General features: G+C 40.9%; 2 protein-coding genes across 5 annotated transcripts; one reads left to right on the top strand and one right to left on the bottom strand.

Annotated features, from left to right (window-relative positions):
* The first annotated feature begins 37 nt into the window (after positions 1 to 37).
* On the top strand, positions 38 to 14,472 carry micall1a (MICAL-like 1a). Of its 2 annotated transcripts, none has more exons than XM_068588899.1 (16): positions 38 to 975; positions 3,851 to 3,899; positions 5,263 to 5,404; positions 5,712 to 5,812; positions 6,946 to 7,094; positions 7,371 to 7,975; positions 8,064 to 8,124; positions 8,295 to 8,728; positions 9,598 to 9,950; positions 10,034 to 10,168; positions 10,278 to 10,404; positions 10,693 to 10,783; positions 11,876 to 11,949; positions 12,108 to 12,222; positions 12,326 to 12,372; positions 12,529 to 14,472. In XM_068588899.1, exons 1-16 carry the CDS (start codon positions 833 to 835, stop codon positions 12,663 to 12,665), a joined length of 2,763 nt encoding a protein of 920 aa, XP_068445000.1. In that variant the 5' UTR covers positions 38 to 832; the 3' UTR covers positions 12,666 to 14,472. The 2 variants fall into 2 exon arrangements, with proteins under 2 accessions (XP_068445000.1, XP_068444999.1); XM_068588898.1 differs by having other exon boundaries at positions 9,556 to 9,950.
* On the bottom strand, positions 14,001 to 16,668 carry LOC137793009 (UPF0193 protein EVG1-like). 3 transcript variants are annotated; one of them, XR_011078180.1, is made up of 8 exons: positions 16,538 to 16,591; positions 16,340 to 16,433; positions 16,108 to 16,170; positions 15,625 to 15,798; positions 15,415 to 15,543; positions 15,113 to 15,213; positions 14,576 to 14,831; positions 14,001 to 14,409 (listed from the first exon to the last, which is right to left on the bottom strand). XR_011078180.1 is itself a non-coding variant. In XM_068588901.1 (7 exons), exons 2-7 carry the CDS (start codon positions 16,431 to 16,433, stop codon positions 14,682 to 14,684), a joined length of 711 nt encoding a protein of 236 aa, XP_068445002.1. In that variant the 5' UTR covers positions 16,583 to 16,668; the 3' UTR covers positions 14,514 to 14,681. The 3 variants fall into 3 exon arrangements, 2 of the variants coding, with proteins under 2 accessions (XP_068445002.1, XP_068445001.1); XM_068588901.1 differs by lacking the exon at positions 14,001 to 14,409 and having other exon boundaries at positions 14,514 to 14,831; positions 16,583 to 16,668; XM_068588900.1 differs by lacking the exon at positions 14,001 to 14,409 and having other exon boundaries at positions 14,514 to 14,831.
* Between the last annotated feature and the right edge of the window lie 496 nt (positions 16,669 to 17,164).

Below are 17,164 nucleotides of genomic sequence, written 5' to 3'. Positions count from 1 at the left end.
CGTGATTTTGTAACATCTCGCGTGAGTAGCGGTTGAGGAAGCGGCCCTGGAGCTCCCCGCGAGGCCGCGGGGCGAAATAACAACGTGTCGGCTTGCAGGCGTGTCGCCAACGGTCCGACCAATGCAACTGGGATCGTGTGGCCGCTTTAATCAATATGAATTGCCCGGAATGTATTTTTCACAGTCTGTTTTATTTTTGTTGACGCCAAGATGGTGTTGCCATTAGCGCTTGACTTGTTTATCCATCGTTTTAACAGCCGTTGCAGTCACTGCAGCAACAAACAGGCTTGGAGGTCCATCTCAAGGAGGACACCGTCACCTAGGCTTTGACTGGAACCGCATCACCGCCCCACACGATCAAAGACGGCCCTCAGAGCCAGCCAGCGCCCACCAAAGAGACGCATACCTGAGCTAGCAGCGGGCTGACGGACCGCAGCTAGTTAGCCGAGTTCGCGACGTCAAGAACTTTGTTGGCTCCCGCTTTGAACTCTGGGTATTAGCCGCCGTGTTTTTTGTTTAGTTGTTTAGTTGGCAGCTCTGGTCAAAGTACGTTACCGCTTTCATCTGTCTGAATAACTCTGGACGGGATATACAGTCGGGACATGATGAACTTTGTAGTTGCAAAAGTTAGATAGCATCCAGCTCGCCATGCTAGTTTTCTTAACGTGACTCATTTGCTGTCAATGAATGTATCGCATCGTTGGGTGTTGTCTGTCTGCCTGTCGCCCCACTCGCTGAACTGATGGCTTGTTAGCGACAAAGGAACTCAAGAAACGGGACTATTTTAATTCACCGGAATATCATTCACTTGGATTTCTGTGAAACTCGCATCATGGGGTCCCTGAAGGCGTTGCAGGAGTGGTGTCGGATACAGTGTGAACACTACGAAGAGGTGGAAGTAAAGGACATGTCAACGTCCTTTAGAGACGGGTTGGCGTTTTGTGCCATAATACATCGTTACAGACCAGAACTGGTGTAAGTATCCCGAAATGTATCGAGGTAACATTTATACCAACTGTATTTACATTGATATAGCCCATTACAAATTAGAAAACCGTGGTTCAACAGTACAAAACTGGCGCCATAACGCGTTGTTTCGAGGAGTAACTACATTTTGTTTTCGAAGTTGTTTTCAAGTACTGAGGTAGCTACTTGGTATGTTAATCCCTTTAGGATATACAAACTCAGTAGCTAGTCGGATTGTGATATATTCCTATAGATAAATAAGTGAAAAGTGTTTTAAAGACTCCTGTTAAACAAGGGAACATTTTTTTTCAACACATTTTAAAAAGCTGTTTAGTTCAAAAACTCTGCATTAGCAAAGCTGTATATGATTGTTTGCTTCAATGATGTCTGTGTGTGTTGTCATTTAGAATATAATATATTAGTCAAAACACTCAAAGTATGTTTAAAGAACATTTTACATCGTGAGTCCAGTTTGCTGTGATTAACAGACAAGCAATGCCCTGTCTGTAACAACACACCCCTCCTCTCTGCATTTTACACCTACACACACACACACACACACACACACACACACACACACACATTACAGAAGCCACCACAAAACACAACCAGACTGTCGGTGTGACTAAAAAGGATTAACGGGATGAGGAAATCCAATTGTTTTGGTATAGACCCTAAACTAAAAATGTCCTACGTAATTAACTTGATGTTAATAAGTTAATTTGACCAGCCTTTGCTCAAAGGCCCGAACATCTTGAAGTATGTTATTTGGTGAGGATCAATATTTCAGTACTTTGATTTATAAAATAAAAGGGCCTTTATGTGTTTGTTACTAATTTTGTCTATCTTATATATTTCAAGGCAAGTACATAATTTGATTTGAAATGTTTCCATTATTTGCAGTGTGTAAGTAAATGTGGACAGATACTACTTCATAAGACATTGGACATGCATCTCTGGAGAAGCACTATTTCTGTATTGCCTAATGTGCTTCAGTGAGAAGTGCACTCTGAGCGACATTACATTGGAGGTTTAACTCCTTCTGAAAGAAGTCAACGACCCTTGTTGTCGAAGGAAGAATGTGTAAAATAAGCCAGTAAATGACACGTTATCCCTCTTTTCTCCTCTTGGGGAAAAGGTTCTGTGATGGAATGATTTCAGACAATAAGCACTTGCTCATGCTGCTATCCTCTCAGGTACTCCTGGCTTGTGTGAGAAAATTGGACTACGCTTGGATGGTTGTAGAGCAAAAATGTACTGTACCAGTCACTCAGGAACAAGTCAGGGACATTGAATATAGCCTCTCTACAGTAAAGCTGAAAGTTAGAGAGTGGACAAATCTTAAACACCCAGCTTTCAAGCTCTGCCTCTTCAATTTGTGACCCAGCATGTCTTCCTGTTTAGCCCTCTTTCGAGCTGCAGTGGCCCAACTGAACACGCTCTGATTCAGACAGACAGTTTGTCAGGCTAATCTTCAGCTGAGACCTCCGCCTGTCAAACTGGATTTAGCTCTAATACTGGGCCTTCCCATTGTATTTGACCCTGCCTGCACTCTGCAGCCAATGTATTCTCATCAAAATCCAACGCACTGATGCATAGGAGGGACAATACTTAGTGCAGCAAATGGCCTCATCTCAATTTCAGCCAAGATTTATTGTCATTCTACCTACTGGAGAGGGAGTAGACATGCTTCGAGTAATCATTCATGTCCTATAAAACCAAAGTGATTGGAATCTGGAGGTTGAAATTTAATTTCAATTAAATGTGTTGATACATGCAAAATGCAGCAAACACTCATATCATGCACTTAGTTTGACTCTTTAGTTTTTCTATGTACTCCGTGTTGAAATTAGTTTCCATAACACACTGTTGGGGTTAGGGTTAGTCATAATTGACATCACCAAATCCCAATCATGTATTCCTGAATGACTGATTTATTAACCAAGTTTTGTTCATGTGGATTTTAAATGCCAGATACACAAACAGCTCCTCAGCAGTCTTCTTTCCCAAAATAAACCTTGAAGTGAGACTGAGTCACAGTGGATTTGGTGTACAATTCAGATCAAATACTGCACTTCATTTATGTCCGTATCGGCGGGCACTGTCTGTTCTGTGAGTGTCAAAACATTGGGAAAATGTCTTAAAGTAGCTGAAGGTCTGATACAGTGGACTTGTGTGGACATGGTCTTGATATTAGAGCTGCTGCTCAGTGTGTTTGTGACCATGGGAACTAGATTAGAGAGAACAGAGGTCACTTGTGTAGCTCCAACACAGCGCTCATTTACGGGGTGTTTCCTTCTTGAGAGTTCCACATGGTCTCCACAAGCTCTCACCAGGGTCATGGTGTTTTTTTTTCTTCTGCCACACTGTTGTCCTACTAATACACTCGAGTTAACTTACATTTACTTCTGCACACAACCACACTTACATCCCAGAACACCTCGGACATTTTCCGGTTTTACTGCATGATGTTTACTGGCGAGAGCCTGTGCTTCGGTTATCGGCCCTGGCATTTCAAAGTAGAGCCTTGTAACTATAAGAGTGCTGCAATTCTTTCCTTTTGTACCGGCACATCAGGCATCATTTGTGTAGTTTGGGACTTTGTCAACTTTGGTAGTCTGTAAGCTTAACTGCTCACCAATACTGCATGGCATGCGGTTAAGCCAATAATAGCTTGTTGATGGTTCATAACATAAGTGGAAATAGGTCAGCAAACTCGATACCGTACCATTCTATATTGGCATGGCTATTTACTTTTTATGGTCTTCTGCTGTACACGTGTATACGTGCTGACATAAAGGAGATACCGTGGCTACCTGCATGGACAGACTTATCTGAAATGTTTACAATTTTCTGATAAAAAAGTTCTGTCTTGTCGTTTCAGTGACTTTGGCTCGCTGTCTAAAGAGAATGTGTACGAGAACAACCGACTGGTGAGTCAACTTTACCGCTGCAACACTCCCATGATCTGGTGTTGTACGAGTTTTTTTAATTGTGTGAGATAATTTGCTCTTGGAGGGAGGGTAAAATCACCTGTGTGGTTTAAGACACTGCATCCTTAACTGCACGCCCTTCATTCAGCCATAAAATTATGAATCCTGCGTGCAGTCACGTTGGGTGTGACTTCAAAGTATTTGACTGTCTCTAAGAACAGCGTTACTTAATTCGGATGGAGCCTCACCAGAGGAAAGCGGGAGAAAGATAAAGCATTCAATATCATGATAAATCTTAACATAAGCCTGTGTAAAGATGACGAAAAGAGGAGCTTTGGTGCAGAAGTGCTGAATTGGCAGCTTATAAATCTGGTGGTTAGAAGCCAATGAAGAACTCATTTTATTCTACATTTTCCCTGTCGAGTTTTTCCACAGCTTCTGTAAGCAGACCATTGTGGGAGTCTCCTCATTTCCAGTCTGACCTAAGCTTTGGCAGCTCTAAGCTGCTGTTGCATACTTTTTATCCAAAAGCTTTCTGGGAAAGTGAGGCAGCTGAAGGTAGCATGGGGGACAAATGCTGTGTATTGTCTTAATAAACAAAGTTATCGATTAAATCCATAAATGTTAAAAGCACTCAAAGCACTACAGTTACTATTAAGGAATTCCTTCAATTTCTTAATGGTTTACTCGTAGTATTATTTTTCTAATAGCCCTTTCATATATGAGATCTCCGTACAACGCAGGGTCTACTTAAAAAATAGTTCACTGTGTCATACAGTAAACTAACAGGCACATCTTCTTGATTGGAAATTATATCAAAGACCCAGATTCCACATCTTTGCCTATGTGTAGCATTTGTTGGCCGTATTATTTCAGTGTTGTGTGACTGCCAACAGTTGTATCACTGTTGTTATGTAACTTTATCACCCCCCTGTCTCATTTCCTCTGTGGAATTTTTCATTAGACTGATGGTTATCCTTAAAGAACAAAACAGTACATTATCAGTAAATTACTGATGTTTTGGCAGCAGTTAGACGACTCAGACCCTCCAATATGTGCTGGTTAGCGGGATATGGGAAGCTTGTTTTCTTTCCATAAACATTGTCCCAGTTACTGAGGGTGTTGCACCTACCTCCCTCTCAACAGTTTATATTGCAGATCCTTTATGCCATAGAAGGTTTGTTGAGTTGTGCTTAGTCGCAGTATCTTCCTAAAGCATGTTAGTTCAGAGATCACTGTATTTGGTTATACTTGGCAGTTATTATTATTCTTATGATTATTATTTATTATAAGCATGCATTTAAACACATTATGTACTGTTTCTCTTAATCGTTCTCTCTCGTCTGCCTTTGCTTCATCGTAGGCTTTTGAAGTGGCAGAGACACAGCTGGGGATCCCGGCCCTGTTGGACCCGGAAGACATGGTGTCCATGAAAGTGCCTGACCGTCTCAGCATCATCACATACGTCTCTCAGTACTATAACTTCTTCAACAACAAGTCTCAAGGTGGGTACAGTCCATTTATTTGCATTTAACTTTGAGCACTGTGCACGTAAAATACATATCATGTTTTGAGGTTAATGTGGTTCATACAATTTTGACCATATATTTCTCAGATAATATTAATTTGATGATTTTGCCTCATCTGCTTATAGTGTTTCTTTTTCAATCCAATGAGCCATACGAACGGTCCACCCTCTGTACATCTTGAGATGGAGCAACTTGTATATTAATATTAATTCTTGGTCGTAAGAACAACGTATATACTTCTTTTTTTTTTAACATCATTAACTGATGACTTCCTTTTCTGCAGCAAACCCCCCTTGTATGAAAAGGCTTAGTTCTGTCGATCATAATGAGCCAGCTCAGAAGAGGCCACCAACACCTTTGGAAGACAAGATGGTTAAGTGCGAGGTAAGAACAAGACTTGGCAGCAGGAGAAACAGGAATTACTTTGTGCATGTATCAATATTGACTTTTCTTCTTTACTCTAGACCACACATGCCTTTTAAAATCTGCATCACTGAACTACATTATGTCTGCATGATACTCTTCTGGAGCTGCACAATAACACTATTGTTTGATTAATATTGTTTATCGTGTCCCTTGAAGTCCCGGATGATCACACTTAAACCGCATACAAATATGTGTATTTTGAATTCTGCATGGGCTATTTGGGGATAATAAGTCATCAGATCTGTACAATACAAATCCCATCCTGCCATTGCAGTACAACAATCTCAAGTATTTTATAATTACTACTTCCTTGTGTGGGCTTTGTATTGCACAGCAGGGAAAAAAATAAGCAGCAGAGGTAGAGTAAGTCAACAAAGATAGCCTCTATATCCTGTCTCTCTTTTCTTTCGCATGCCTTCACTTCTTTCCTCCATCGCCATACTTCAATGTACTGGCAACCTCCCCACACCCCTTCAGATGGAAATCCATTCCACTCCCTCCTCTTCCTGCTCTTCTTCCTCATCCCATCTGATCCCCCCTCCATTCTGTGGTCCTGAGCCTAGGCAGTAGGTTGGGGTGGGCTAGGAGGTAAAAACAAAACTGTTAGGTCCATTAAGTCTTTTTTTTTAAATACTAACAGTAGCACTATCCTAACACTGTGTGCCAAGTTTTGCATTACGCTGCTAACCCCTTTTTACTTAACACAAAATACTAAATAAATGAAAAAGGCCTAAAAACAATAAATATGTCCTAAAACGCAATTATATCCTAAAAAAAATGACTTCCGGAACCATTAACCCAAGCAGTTTGGATTTTGTTACTAACATAAAGTTACATATGACACACATTTTTCTATTAATCAAGCTATGTTTCAAACTGAAAAAGAAGTATGCAATTCAACCACATGAATCAATGAGCAGTAGTAGTCACATTAGTCGAGCAGATTTAGCTAGCTAAACAAAATGAACAATCCACATCCTCAAATCCTGACTCCGTGTTTGATTTCCCCGTCCACCATTACTCTCCATCTTCCCCTCTTCCCCTGACATCTACCCTCTCCCTGTGAACAACGTCCTGGTTGCTTGCACTAGCCGAGCCAGTCTGCGCAGACGGGTGTAGAAGCGGTTGCAGCAGTCAAGCGTGACAGACTCAGCAGCACCTGTGCCGCCTGCCAGAAGCATGTCCACCTGGTGCAGAGATTTCTGGTGGACGGAAAGCTCTATCATCGCAACTGCTTCAGGTGAGCGCCGCAGGAACGGCATGACTGCTTGTGTGTTAGACTTGGCAACACTTGCAGTTACTGAGATTCTAAATACATTGCTTCGCTTTAGCAGAAAAAACAGGATTTGATTTATGTGAAAATCTAAATCAATATTACTTGAACAGGAGTAAATGAAGCAATGACTACATTTGTCGTTTTTTGTAACTTTATATCTCAACAATCTTGCTGCCCGTTAAAGATCTTACTGTCTTCCTGTGTCGATCTTACTGTCTTCCTGTGTCATTGTTGTCTCAGGTGCATAGAGTGTCACAGCACTCTGCTTCCTGGATCCTACAAATTAGGAAGTAACTCCGGGGCCTTGGTCTGTACACATCACCTTGCAAGGCAGGCCTTAGCCAATCAGAACGGCCGGCCAGACTTTAGTAAGAGACCAGTGGTAGATCAGTCTGCCAGGATTGGTCGCAGCACAATTCCTCACACCTCGCCCTCCAAGGGGGACCGGGCAAAGACTCCTTCTCCAGTAAGCCAAACAAATGAAACTGACATGCCTCCTAATGACTCTGCCAGAGACACTCCTGCTACAACAAATGCAGCAGACTCTTTGGAAGAAGCAAAAGTGATGGATAGCATTGGAGAGGCTGAGGGCATACCTCGTTCTTCTTCTCCTCCCAACCCTTTTGATGAGAGCGATGAAGAAGATGAAGAGTTGGAGAAAGAGGAAGATACTAAAACACCAGCCAAATTAACGATCAATGGAGAACTTCCTTCTACGCCGATCAGTCATAATGAAGGTGCCAGTCGGCCAGTACCGGCACCTCGCCGGGTCGCTGAACCCACCCCTCCTCCTCGCCCTGCCCCACGGGTTCGGTTACCCCGTACAGCAGACAGCCTTACAGTTGGTGCGTGCTTACTCTAGAATATAAATTATTATAGATAAAGAATAATGATCTGTCGATATTTATTCTCACATTTTTCTTGAAATTACAGGTGAAAACCAGAAGCCTCCGATTCCTCCCAAACCTCGAGAAAGATCACGGTCACCTGGAAGGTAGCTGAACTTTTCTTAAGTACCACTTCTCCATCCATTGCCAACATTTAATTCACCTTAATTATATCTTCTGTCTTTCTCTGTCTCAGTTTTGAATTTCACCTTGTTACAGAATGTACTTGCTTCAACCTCCAATTGTTGTCTTCCCCTCTGTGCATCTCGCTTTCCAGCCTGTCAAGTGGCACCCATAAACCCAAAGACCCACCTTGGCTTGCCCTGGTCCAATCAGACTCCAAGAAGAAGAAAGCCCCTCCCCGCCCCTCTACAGGACTGGCAACTCGTCCCAATGCAGGCTCTCTGTCCTCTCTCAAAGGGGAGGGCTCCAGACCCAGTACACCACCTGCACCCTCCAACCCATTTGATGATGATGATGATGAAGGTGATAATGACGAGGTAGCGGAGGAAGAGGGGAGCGGAGAAAGTGCAATTCCACCCACCGTTGTGGCTACTCACCCATGGTACAGCATCACTCAGACAGCTGACGCGACAGGTGCAGACACTCCCCCTAGTGTGGGATGCTCGTCCCGCTCTACAAGCCCCGGGAGCGCCATGAGCAAGAAGCGGCTGGCACCTCGTGCTCCACAGCCACCTACAGGTCACCAAGGTCAGTTTGGTTTCATCCACCTAGCCGTTTGTGATTTTGTACAGAAATGAAATGCTAAGACAACACTATAATTTGTATTTGAGTTTAATTTATTGTCATCTTACCTCACCAGCTAGTCTGTACTTTGTGGAGACTTAAAATTACCCTTCTAGTGGTACTGAAGAAATGTCTAAGTCTGTGGGAAACATGCGTTTGTTCGTATTGTGTGAATTACACTAAACTTCTTGGCCTAAAAATGGTTATTGTCCTGCTGCAATGAATGCAATCCCAAAAAATTGTGATGTATTTGATTTTGTTTGAGCTAACAAGTTATTTGTTTTGTAAACTTTGTTCCAGAGCTCTTCAGATTTATGACAGTTGTGTTTTGCAAACTGTAATCCACTGTTACTTGAAAGTTATGCTGATATCTTTGGAGGGCTCTACAATTACTCTCCTGTATCTTGTTTAGTGTTCTTCATCTGTTTTTCTTTCATCTTCATATCTTCAGAGTTTCTTCATTGTGTCCTTTCTCTTTTTTTACATTTCGTAACTATGAGACAAAACACACCTTTTAACATTCATGTACAGTTTAGAAATAGTATGGGCTCTAAATCTTAAACATCTTATTGTTGAACAGCTTCTCATTTAAAATGTTAATTGGCACTTCTTCAGGACAGTTGAATTGGGACAATGATGTTGGGGAACAAAAAGAAAGACGTGGTATGATGTTGTATAGTAATGTTCATTGTTTTTTGTTCTTTTCCCCATTCCCTCTATATTTCTCAACTTCTTTGATTCCTGTTTGATTTCTGTTCTTTGGTTTTTATTGAACCATCCTTCCGCTTTAGTTCTCTCTCACTCTCAGCCCTCCTCTTGCTCTCCCTCTCCAGCTCTGAGCACAGAGAGTCTGTCCTTTGGCTCGGACCACAGCTCCTCCCATCCCCATTTGGGTGGCAGTGCCAGCAGCGACCAGGACCATCCCTTCACCAAAAGTGTCTCAGAGCCTTCCATCTGTTCACCGTGCGACTCTACGCCGTCTCCTTCCTCCTCCTCGACCGAGCGTCTGCCTCATCATCCCCTAAACCCCGACCACCCTTCTCCCATGCCATCAAGTGCAAGCTCAGCTCCAGCTACCCCACAGCCCAGTCGCAGCTTTGGGACCAAAGGGACCGTAGACCCTCCACCACGACCTCTGACGACTCCCAGTCCATTGGCCGCAGGAGCCACCCAATCGCACAATAAGGTAACAGGTCCACCTCCAAATAAAGTGATAGATAGCATAAACTTTCATATTATATTCTAGCTTTATCTCTCTTCTCATTTTAGCGGATCTGTAAAGAGAACCCGTTCAACAGGAAAGCTTCTCCCTCTCCTGCTAAATCCAGAACCAAACCACCAAAAGGCCCTCGTCCTGCCAGACCCCCGGCCCCCGGCCATGGCTTCCCTCTTATCAAACGCAAGGTAGAAAACTAAAGACAACATAGACTGTATGCTTTGTCATGACAAATAAAATATAGAAAATTCATGAAGAAGTTCTCAATTGATCTGTCTTGTCCAAACATCCACCCAGGTGCAATCAGACCAGTACATCCCAGTAGAGGACATCCATGGGGAGATGGGTCAGCTGGAGAAGCAGCTGGATGAGCTGGAGCAGAAGGGAGTGGAGCTGGAGAAGAAGCTGAGAGACAACCCTAACGGTAACGCATCTCTTGATTTAAATCAGTTAAGGCCAGTTACATGTTGTAAATGATGTCCCCACATACAGTGCATAAAAGTTAGGTTCACTATATTTCAGATTTTATAACTTTACTAAAATAACAGTGCAGCTTAAATAGCTCACAAAAGTATTACAAAGGATTATAAAAAATATTATCTCCTCAAGAAAAAGAGGGGGGGGTGGAGGGGGGAATACATTATCCCTATATTTCACTTGAAATAACTACATGGTATAACACATATTCTGTGTTGCTCTTTTCTGTTTCCAGATGAGGATGAGGAGCACCTTTTGGTGGACTGGTTCACTCTCATCCATGAGAAACATCTTTTAGTGCGACGAGAAGCTGTACTTGTCTACACGTACGTATGAGACGGCAGCAAGGGGCAAAAGACAAAATTATTGCTGATTAGTTTTTTTTTACTTCACTTACAAGCACAGTGTGTCAAATGTAGGGGTATTTTTTGACAAACTAAATAGCATATTTAGAACTTTGTTTTTTTTAGTGTATAGTCACATGAAACTAAGAATTTTTGGGTTTTCTTTAGCATGAAAGAGCTATTTATATCTTGTAGGGAGCCGGTCATCTTCATTGGATGTTGCCATCTTGCTCAACCATGTTTCAATGCAGCCCAGAGTGGACAAACCGAACACTGGCTCGAGTGAGAGCCTTTCGCGTTTTGTGTTTACTGAAGCGAGGGACAGATACCAAAAACCTAGTATTAGGGCCCCATTGCTAAATAATAATTATATAATGATATAAGTATTTATAAGCTTTGACGTTCCTGGTACTTTTGTATAATTTATGATCATGCAGCTTTCCCTCTACTCTCTCTGTCGGGGCTAAGCTCCTCCAACTATACACACACACACACACTCACACACACACAGACACACACGATGTGAGTGAACCAGCTAATGTGAAGATTACTCGTTGAAGAAAACTATGCTATCACTGATATAAAACATTAATAATTAAATTCTCTTCAACTACATACATTTGGACACAACCTAATTCAATCACCTCTGTTGGCAGTACTTTATCCACCACCACTATGTTAACACAAAAACAGCTTCTTCTTTTGTTGTTCTTGTAAACTTCTATGCTGTCTAAGGCGAAGCTGCCAGGAGGACAGACCGAATGACACTCGCATTCTTTATTAACTTCACTTTTATTGACATTTTAGATTTGTTTATAGTGAATTACTTTATATAATGACTTTGCTGTTGTTCATATAACTGTTGCTTCAAAATAAATAAATTTAGTTTTATTTCAAATATAAATAAATTATAATTATTTTCGGACTTCATTTGTTTTTAAAATACTATATATTTTAAAATCAATCATCTAATCATGAAGAAGAATGTAATATTGATAAGAGTACCTCCGAGTTGTACTAAAGTCCTAAAGCTTGGAAACGGAGGGTGAGCGGCGGTTATGTTACTCACTGCAGGGCGAAGCAGCAGAACCTGGAAGAGAGACAAGCTGACGTGGAGTATGAACTGAGGTGTCTTCTCAACAAACCAGGTGTGTTTTTCCCCATCATTCTAAGAAAACTTAATCAAATCCAGTGGTTGACTCCTGTTACAATCAAATTGCTGCCACCCATATTTAACCCGTTTATCCACACACACATTATACTGAAGAAAACATTATATAGTTTAAAAAACAACCTCCTTCTCTAGAAAAAGACTGGACAGACGAAGACAAGAGCCGGGACCAGGAGTTAATGGCTGAGCTAGTTACCATCATTGAACAGCGCAACCAAATTGTTAACAACATGGACCAGGACAGGCAGAGGTAATCTATACCAATTAACTATGTGTCTCTACAGGGATCCCACAGTGTTTTTTATCAGTGATATTTTGCAATTACCAGCAATATAACAGTCATTCTGTCACAGGGAAGAAGAAGAGGATAAACTTGTGGAAGCCATGCTGAAGAAAAAAGGTAGGATTTAGAGAAAGCTCTATTTGTAGTTGGTCAAAGAGAAGACCAATACATAAAATGAGTATGTAAATATGGCGTCTTCTGCTTTCTTAATGCTCTTACTTTCTTTCTTTTAGAAACTGTGAATCCTTTTTATTTTCTTATTTCCATCCTCAGACTTCCATAAGGAACCAGACGTTGACCACCAGAAGAAAAAAGGGGCGAAGTTCAAACCCATTAAAGTGCTCAAGCGGCTGAGCCATAGAGGAGAACCAGGCAAGGGCCACAGTCCCCGCAAGGAGAAAACCCCATAGCAAGAACCCATTCTCCTCCGAGATGAACCGAGACTGTTTTAAAAAAGGCTAACGGCCTGTGTCTACATAACACCCTTTTAATGAGTGCCAGCGTCTTTTTTTTCTTCTTCAATTGTTCTCATTGAGGAGAAAGTGTATGCGGCCACCAACACAAGAGCCATCCCAACATCTTTCTTTCTGAGCGCTTGTTTTGGCTGTGTCTGTCTTCCCTGAGCTTTATGTTTCGGACACTAACGATCATAAGACCGAAAAAAACATTTAGGAACAGAGAGGTGTTGTGGACACTGAATGTTGCCGGTGAGTAATTTTATTACCATACGTCTTGTGTCGCCTTGCTCTAACGTCATGTAACGTGGAGACAAGCTCATCGATGCGAAGTAAAAAGCAGACATCCTCCGTTTAACGGTAATTGGAAAGAAAAAAAAGTTAAACAAATATATTAGTATAATATAGCTAGTACATCATACACCTGTGGTGATGGATTGTTAATACATTGTTCTCATAGGAGCAAAGATAATTGTGCACAGATAGCTTTTTCATTAAAGCTTTTCCTGTCTTTTCTGTCAATAAAAGGTGTTATGTGGACACAGGCCATAAGGCAAATAGAGAAATGCACCAGATCAGCAATGTGAGGTCATGTTTAACTGTGGCATTTATGGCTTTGAAAAGCACTCCCTGCTCACATCTTACTTGATGCTTCTCCAAAAAGTCTCTTCAGTGACAATTTATTAGTTGTCTTCTTTTTTTTTTAAAGAGACAATTTAACATCTCAACTGCTTTAAGAGCTGACATGTTTGTAAGCTCTCTGACTTTTCAGTTGAGTGAATTGTTGTATGCTGCTTCACTGTCCTGGCATTGCAGAGCATGTGTATCCTGTTGGTCTGTGTCAGGGTTCAGCAAAGGTGTAACTCGACAGTTAACTTTGAATGAAGTCGGTTGGATGCAAGTTGATCCCTGATGTCTATGAGTTTATAAGATGTTTTTAATCTCTTCGTGTGTCTATCTGAGAGGGTTTCACATCATGTCTGGTTTGGAGCCTGTGGTACGTGTAAAAGTAAAAAAAAAAAAAATGAAACCGCTTTAAAACCAGCAAACTGAAATCCTTGAAATGCTCGATCGACAAAGGATACCTAAGCTCTTCAGCTGCTATGTGTTATGATTGTCTGTGGGTTCCTTCATTTTAAGTTTCTTCTGCAATAGTTTTCCGATGGTGTCTTTTTTTTTAAAATCCAAATCATCTTAGACATGGATGAACGTAGAAACAGTATTTGTGTGCGACAAAAATCTGAAAAACAAATGTAAACCCTCATTCAAGGTTTATTATGAAAGGTCACAAATGTAATGATGAATATTAGAAAAGGGCAGATATACAGACTTATAACAACTCCAGCGCAGCACGAGCTTATAATAGTTTTAACCATTGGGAAAATCCTAAATATGAACTCATTAATTTATATCTTACTATGCCTTTCTGTATGTTTCCATGTTTTGCCTTAAAAAAGTGTTCATATTGTTTGTACGAGTGCCATTTATTTAACTGCATATGTGGATAAGCATAATTTGTTCTGCTTGTGTAAATGTCAGTAAGTTTATTTCTTCTGTTCCTGTTTTATCAGTGAGACTGTCTTTGTCTTTGTCCTCCATTTTAAATGGTAATTTCAGTGGTCTGTGTTTCTGCTCTGTGCCTGTCTTAATGTCCAGCTGAAACCAAGGTCTTCTGTAGCACCACATTTCTGTCAGCGTCCTAAAAAGGATTATAAAAGAAAGCTGACACTGGAAGGCAACAGATTAAAATAACTTCATGCAAGCCGTTCATGTTTCTTGTAAATCAAATGCTTTCACAGCCTGTTGTCTTTATATTGTTTTATGGAACTGCTTTTATAGTTGTAGCACAGCCAGTCAGATGTTACCTCTTTTGTAGTTTTTGCACTCATCACGTCACACTTCAAACATCCATAATCTGAATTTGAAGTTGTGTTGTTAGCATCTGATTTGCAGGAAGTAACTTCCAAATGTTCAGTCAGTGACGTTAAGTCTTCTCTCCCTCGTCTCTTCCAACTCCATCTTTTCTGTGATCTTTTCTGCGCTCTCCTCTTCCCTCTCAGGCGTAATTGTGTTATTCTTTGTACCGCGGGTCTTGTCCAACACCTTCAGCTCTCGAATCCTCTGTTATTGGAGTTATGACACAGCACAGGGTTATGTGCAATTACACTTTAAAAGAGACTTAATACTATTACATAAATACAGCCTGGCACAAATGCTAGTTCAATTATCTATTTACTTCAGTACTAATATGAATCAGTATCTTAGTGTGTTGTTTAAAACCACATCACACTAAACAACAATAAATCAGTGAAGTTAAAACATCTGTGTTCTCTAAAGATATTTCCAAAACCAAGACAGCATAATACAGATTTGAGCCTGTACTGAAACCACTGCTTGTTTACCTGGGATATCTCAGTGTTGATGATGTTGATGTATGGCTTCTCCTGGCCCAGAGAAGACATATCCGCCAGAAACTGTCTTCTGTCCTCTATCTCATCCAGTACTACAAAACACACATGTTAATATTAGAATTTTTCAAGGGGCACTGGATATATTTAGTCAAGCAAAGTAGCGGTGCAGAATTTATTTTAGGCTGATATTAATAGAAACCGCTTAATTTAATTCAAATGTGTCCTTTTCAGGTTGTAATGGGACATAGCACATGTAACTCTTGTACATCGTCTGTCTGTGCCGTCAGCCTCACCTTCCTGATACCGGTCTTTCTGCTCTGGGTTCGGACATGCGGGAACCTTTCGGTAAAATGCAGGCGTGGGCTCCTCTTTTCCTGTTGCCAATATATTCTGAAGCCTCACCTTCTCTTTCTCTAAGTCTCCTGGGAAAGTGAAACAAGTTACAAGCAGCAATTGTTTTCAATCTCAGCCTGTCAAAACCGATGAATGAATGGCCAACACACTTGAGGGACCGGGATGAAACTTTTCTCTGACATAGCTGTTGCCAGAGCGACAAGCTTCAGCAGTGCGTTTCTGAGGCGTGCATAGCAGATGTCTCTGGACAGATTTAGTGGTTTTAGGCTCAGTGGGTGAAGTTGATGATGTGGGGTAAAAGGTCAGTGGTAAAGCTGCTCCCTCTGTGGAGAAAAGTAAAAAAAAATTATATATATATATATATACACACACACACACACACACACTGTATTGGCAGTACAACATTTTGTATACTAAATGTTTCCGAAAATACCAGAGCACCGCCATTAACATATTTTAATCACAATATTATATCTGGTTTTGCAATAACAATATTTGGCAAATCCTTTAACCCATCTAAATATTTCCACAATGTATCATATTGTTAATAATGGATATCATACATAATATAATCACATAACTAATGACCACATAGCATTCATCAACCTCTCAACCAAAGTTCTCAAACTTACTCATTAGACATTCATTGACCTGTTTTCTCTGGAGGTTGGTGAATCTTGATTGTTGCATCATTGCTGAGAGAGAATGATTAATGTCAAAGCACGAACCCACACAAAAACTGAACAAACTCATTTGTATGTACCTGGAAATACTGACGCAACACATCAACTCCCATATTGTATGTTTGTTTCCCATTCACACCTAACAGGTTACACTAAAACAGCAACACGTGCATCCTCTCACATCTCAGCATATCCTGGGTTTCCTTGCTGTACTGGTGGGCTCTGGTGTTGCTCCACAGTCCTGTGCTATCTCTACTCTGTGAAGAGGCCTCCATCTACAAACACAGAGACACACAAAAAACGTTATTAGCAATCGCTCTGGCTGAATTTAGCTTTATCTCCGTTATTCACTTCAATTAAAACTTTATTTTCAACTCACAAGAGAGTCCATAGAGTCCGGAGTAAACACTTAGTGAACACGTACTTCGTAAACACCGTGAGCAAATTTCGGTCGTTTCGACCCCAAGTGATACAGCAACGTTTTTCAGTTGCTATAGCAACCAATTAGCCACTTCCGGGATGCCCGTCGCCCACGCGCGTCCGTTACGGTCACGCTGACCGCTCATACATGCGCTGTGTAATCCATCGGCGCAGCTCGTAATGCGTGCACTTTGTTGAAGATCATCTTTGTTGATACTTCCAACGCATAAAAATAAACGTTAATATGCACCCTGCGATGGTTGCGCAATATAAACTTTTTTTAAAATGCTTATTTTATCTATAGCATTGTTTTGAGATATACTAATACTATATAATTGCTTTTTACTAAGTGTACTATTATTTTGTTTATGACAATGTTTGTTTTGTCTTTTTTTGACATACTGTCCCATTATATATTATTTAAACTCTGACATGTTTCAATAAACTATCCTATGACTTTTTCATTTTGTCTTTTGGGGACAAATTGATGCCATTTTATCCTATACTACGATATGTATTGTCATGTTATACTATAACATTGTCAACATACTATGACAAGTTTTTATTATTTATTATTTTATTAATG

Source organism: Clinocottus analis, unplaced genomic scaffold (genome assembly GCF_023055335.1).
Source record: "Clinocottus analis isolate CAN_PGR_092001 unplaced genomic scaffold, fCliAna1.0.p SCAF_22, whole genome shotgun sequence".
Classification (NCBI taxonomy): domain Eukaryota; kingdom Metazoa; phylum Chordata; class Actinopteri; order Perciformes; family Cottidae; genus Clinocottus; species Clinocottus analis.
Note: the sequence above shows the minus strand (reverse complement) of the source record. Positions and strands in the feature narration are given on the sequence as shown.

Coding starts and splice junctions, on each gene's coding strand:
- micall1a (XM_068588898.1), top strand. CDS start 833: ATGGGGTCCCTGAAGGCGTTGCAGGAGTGGTGTCGGATACAGTGTGAA. Junction 976..3,850: donor CGTTACAGACCAGAACTGGT/GTAAGTATCCCG, acceptor TTGTCGTTTCAG/TGACTTTGGCTCGCTGTCTA. Junction 7,976..8,063: donor AGCAGACAGCCTTACAGTTG/GTGCGTGCTTAC, acceptor TTGAAATTACAG/GTGAAAACCAGAAGCCTCCG.
- LOC137793009 (XM_068588900.1), bottom strand. Junction 15,214..15,414: donor GAAAGACCGGTATCAGGAAG/GTGAGGCTGACG, acceptor TGTGTTTTGTAG/TACTGGATGAGATAGAGGAC. Junction 14,832..15,112: donor TCAACACTGAGATATCCCAG/GTAAACAAGCAG, acceptor CTCCAATAACAG/AGGATTCGAGAGCTGAAGGT.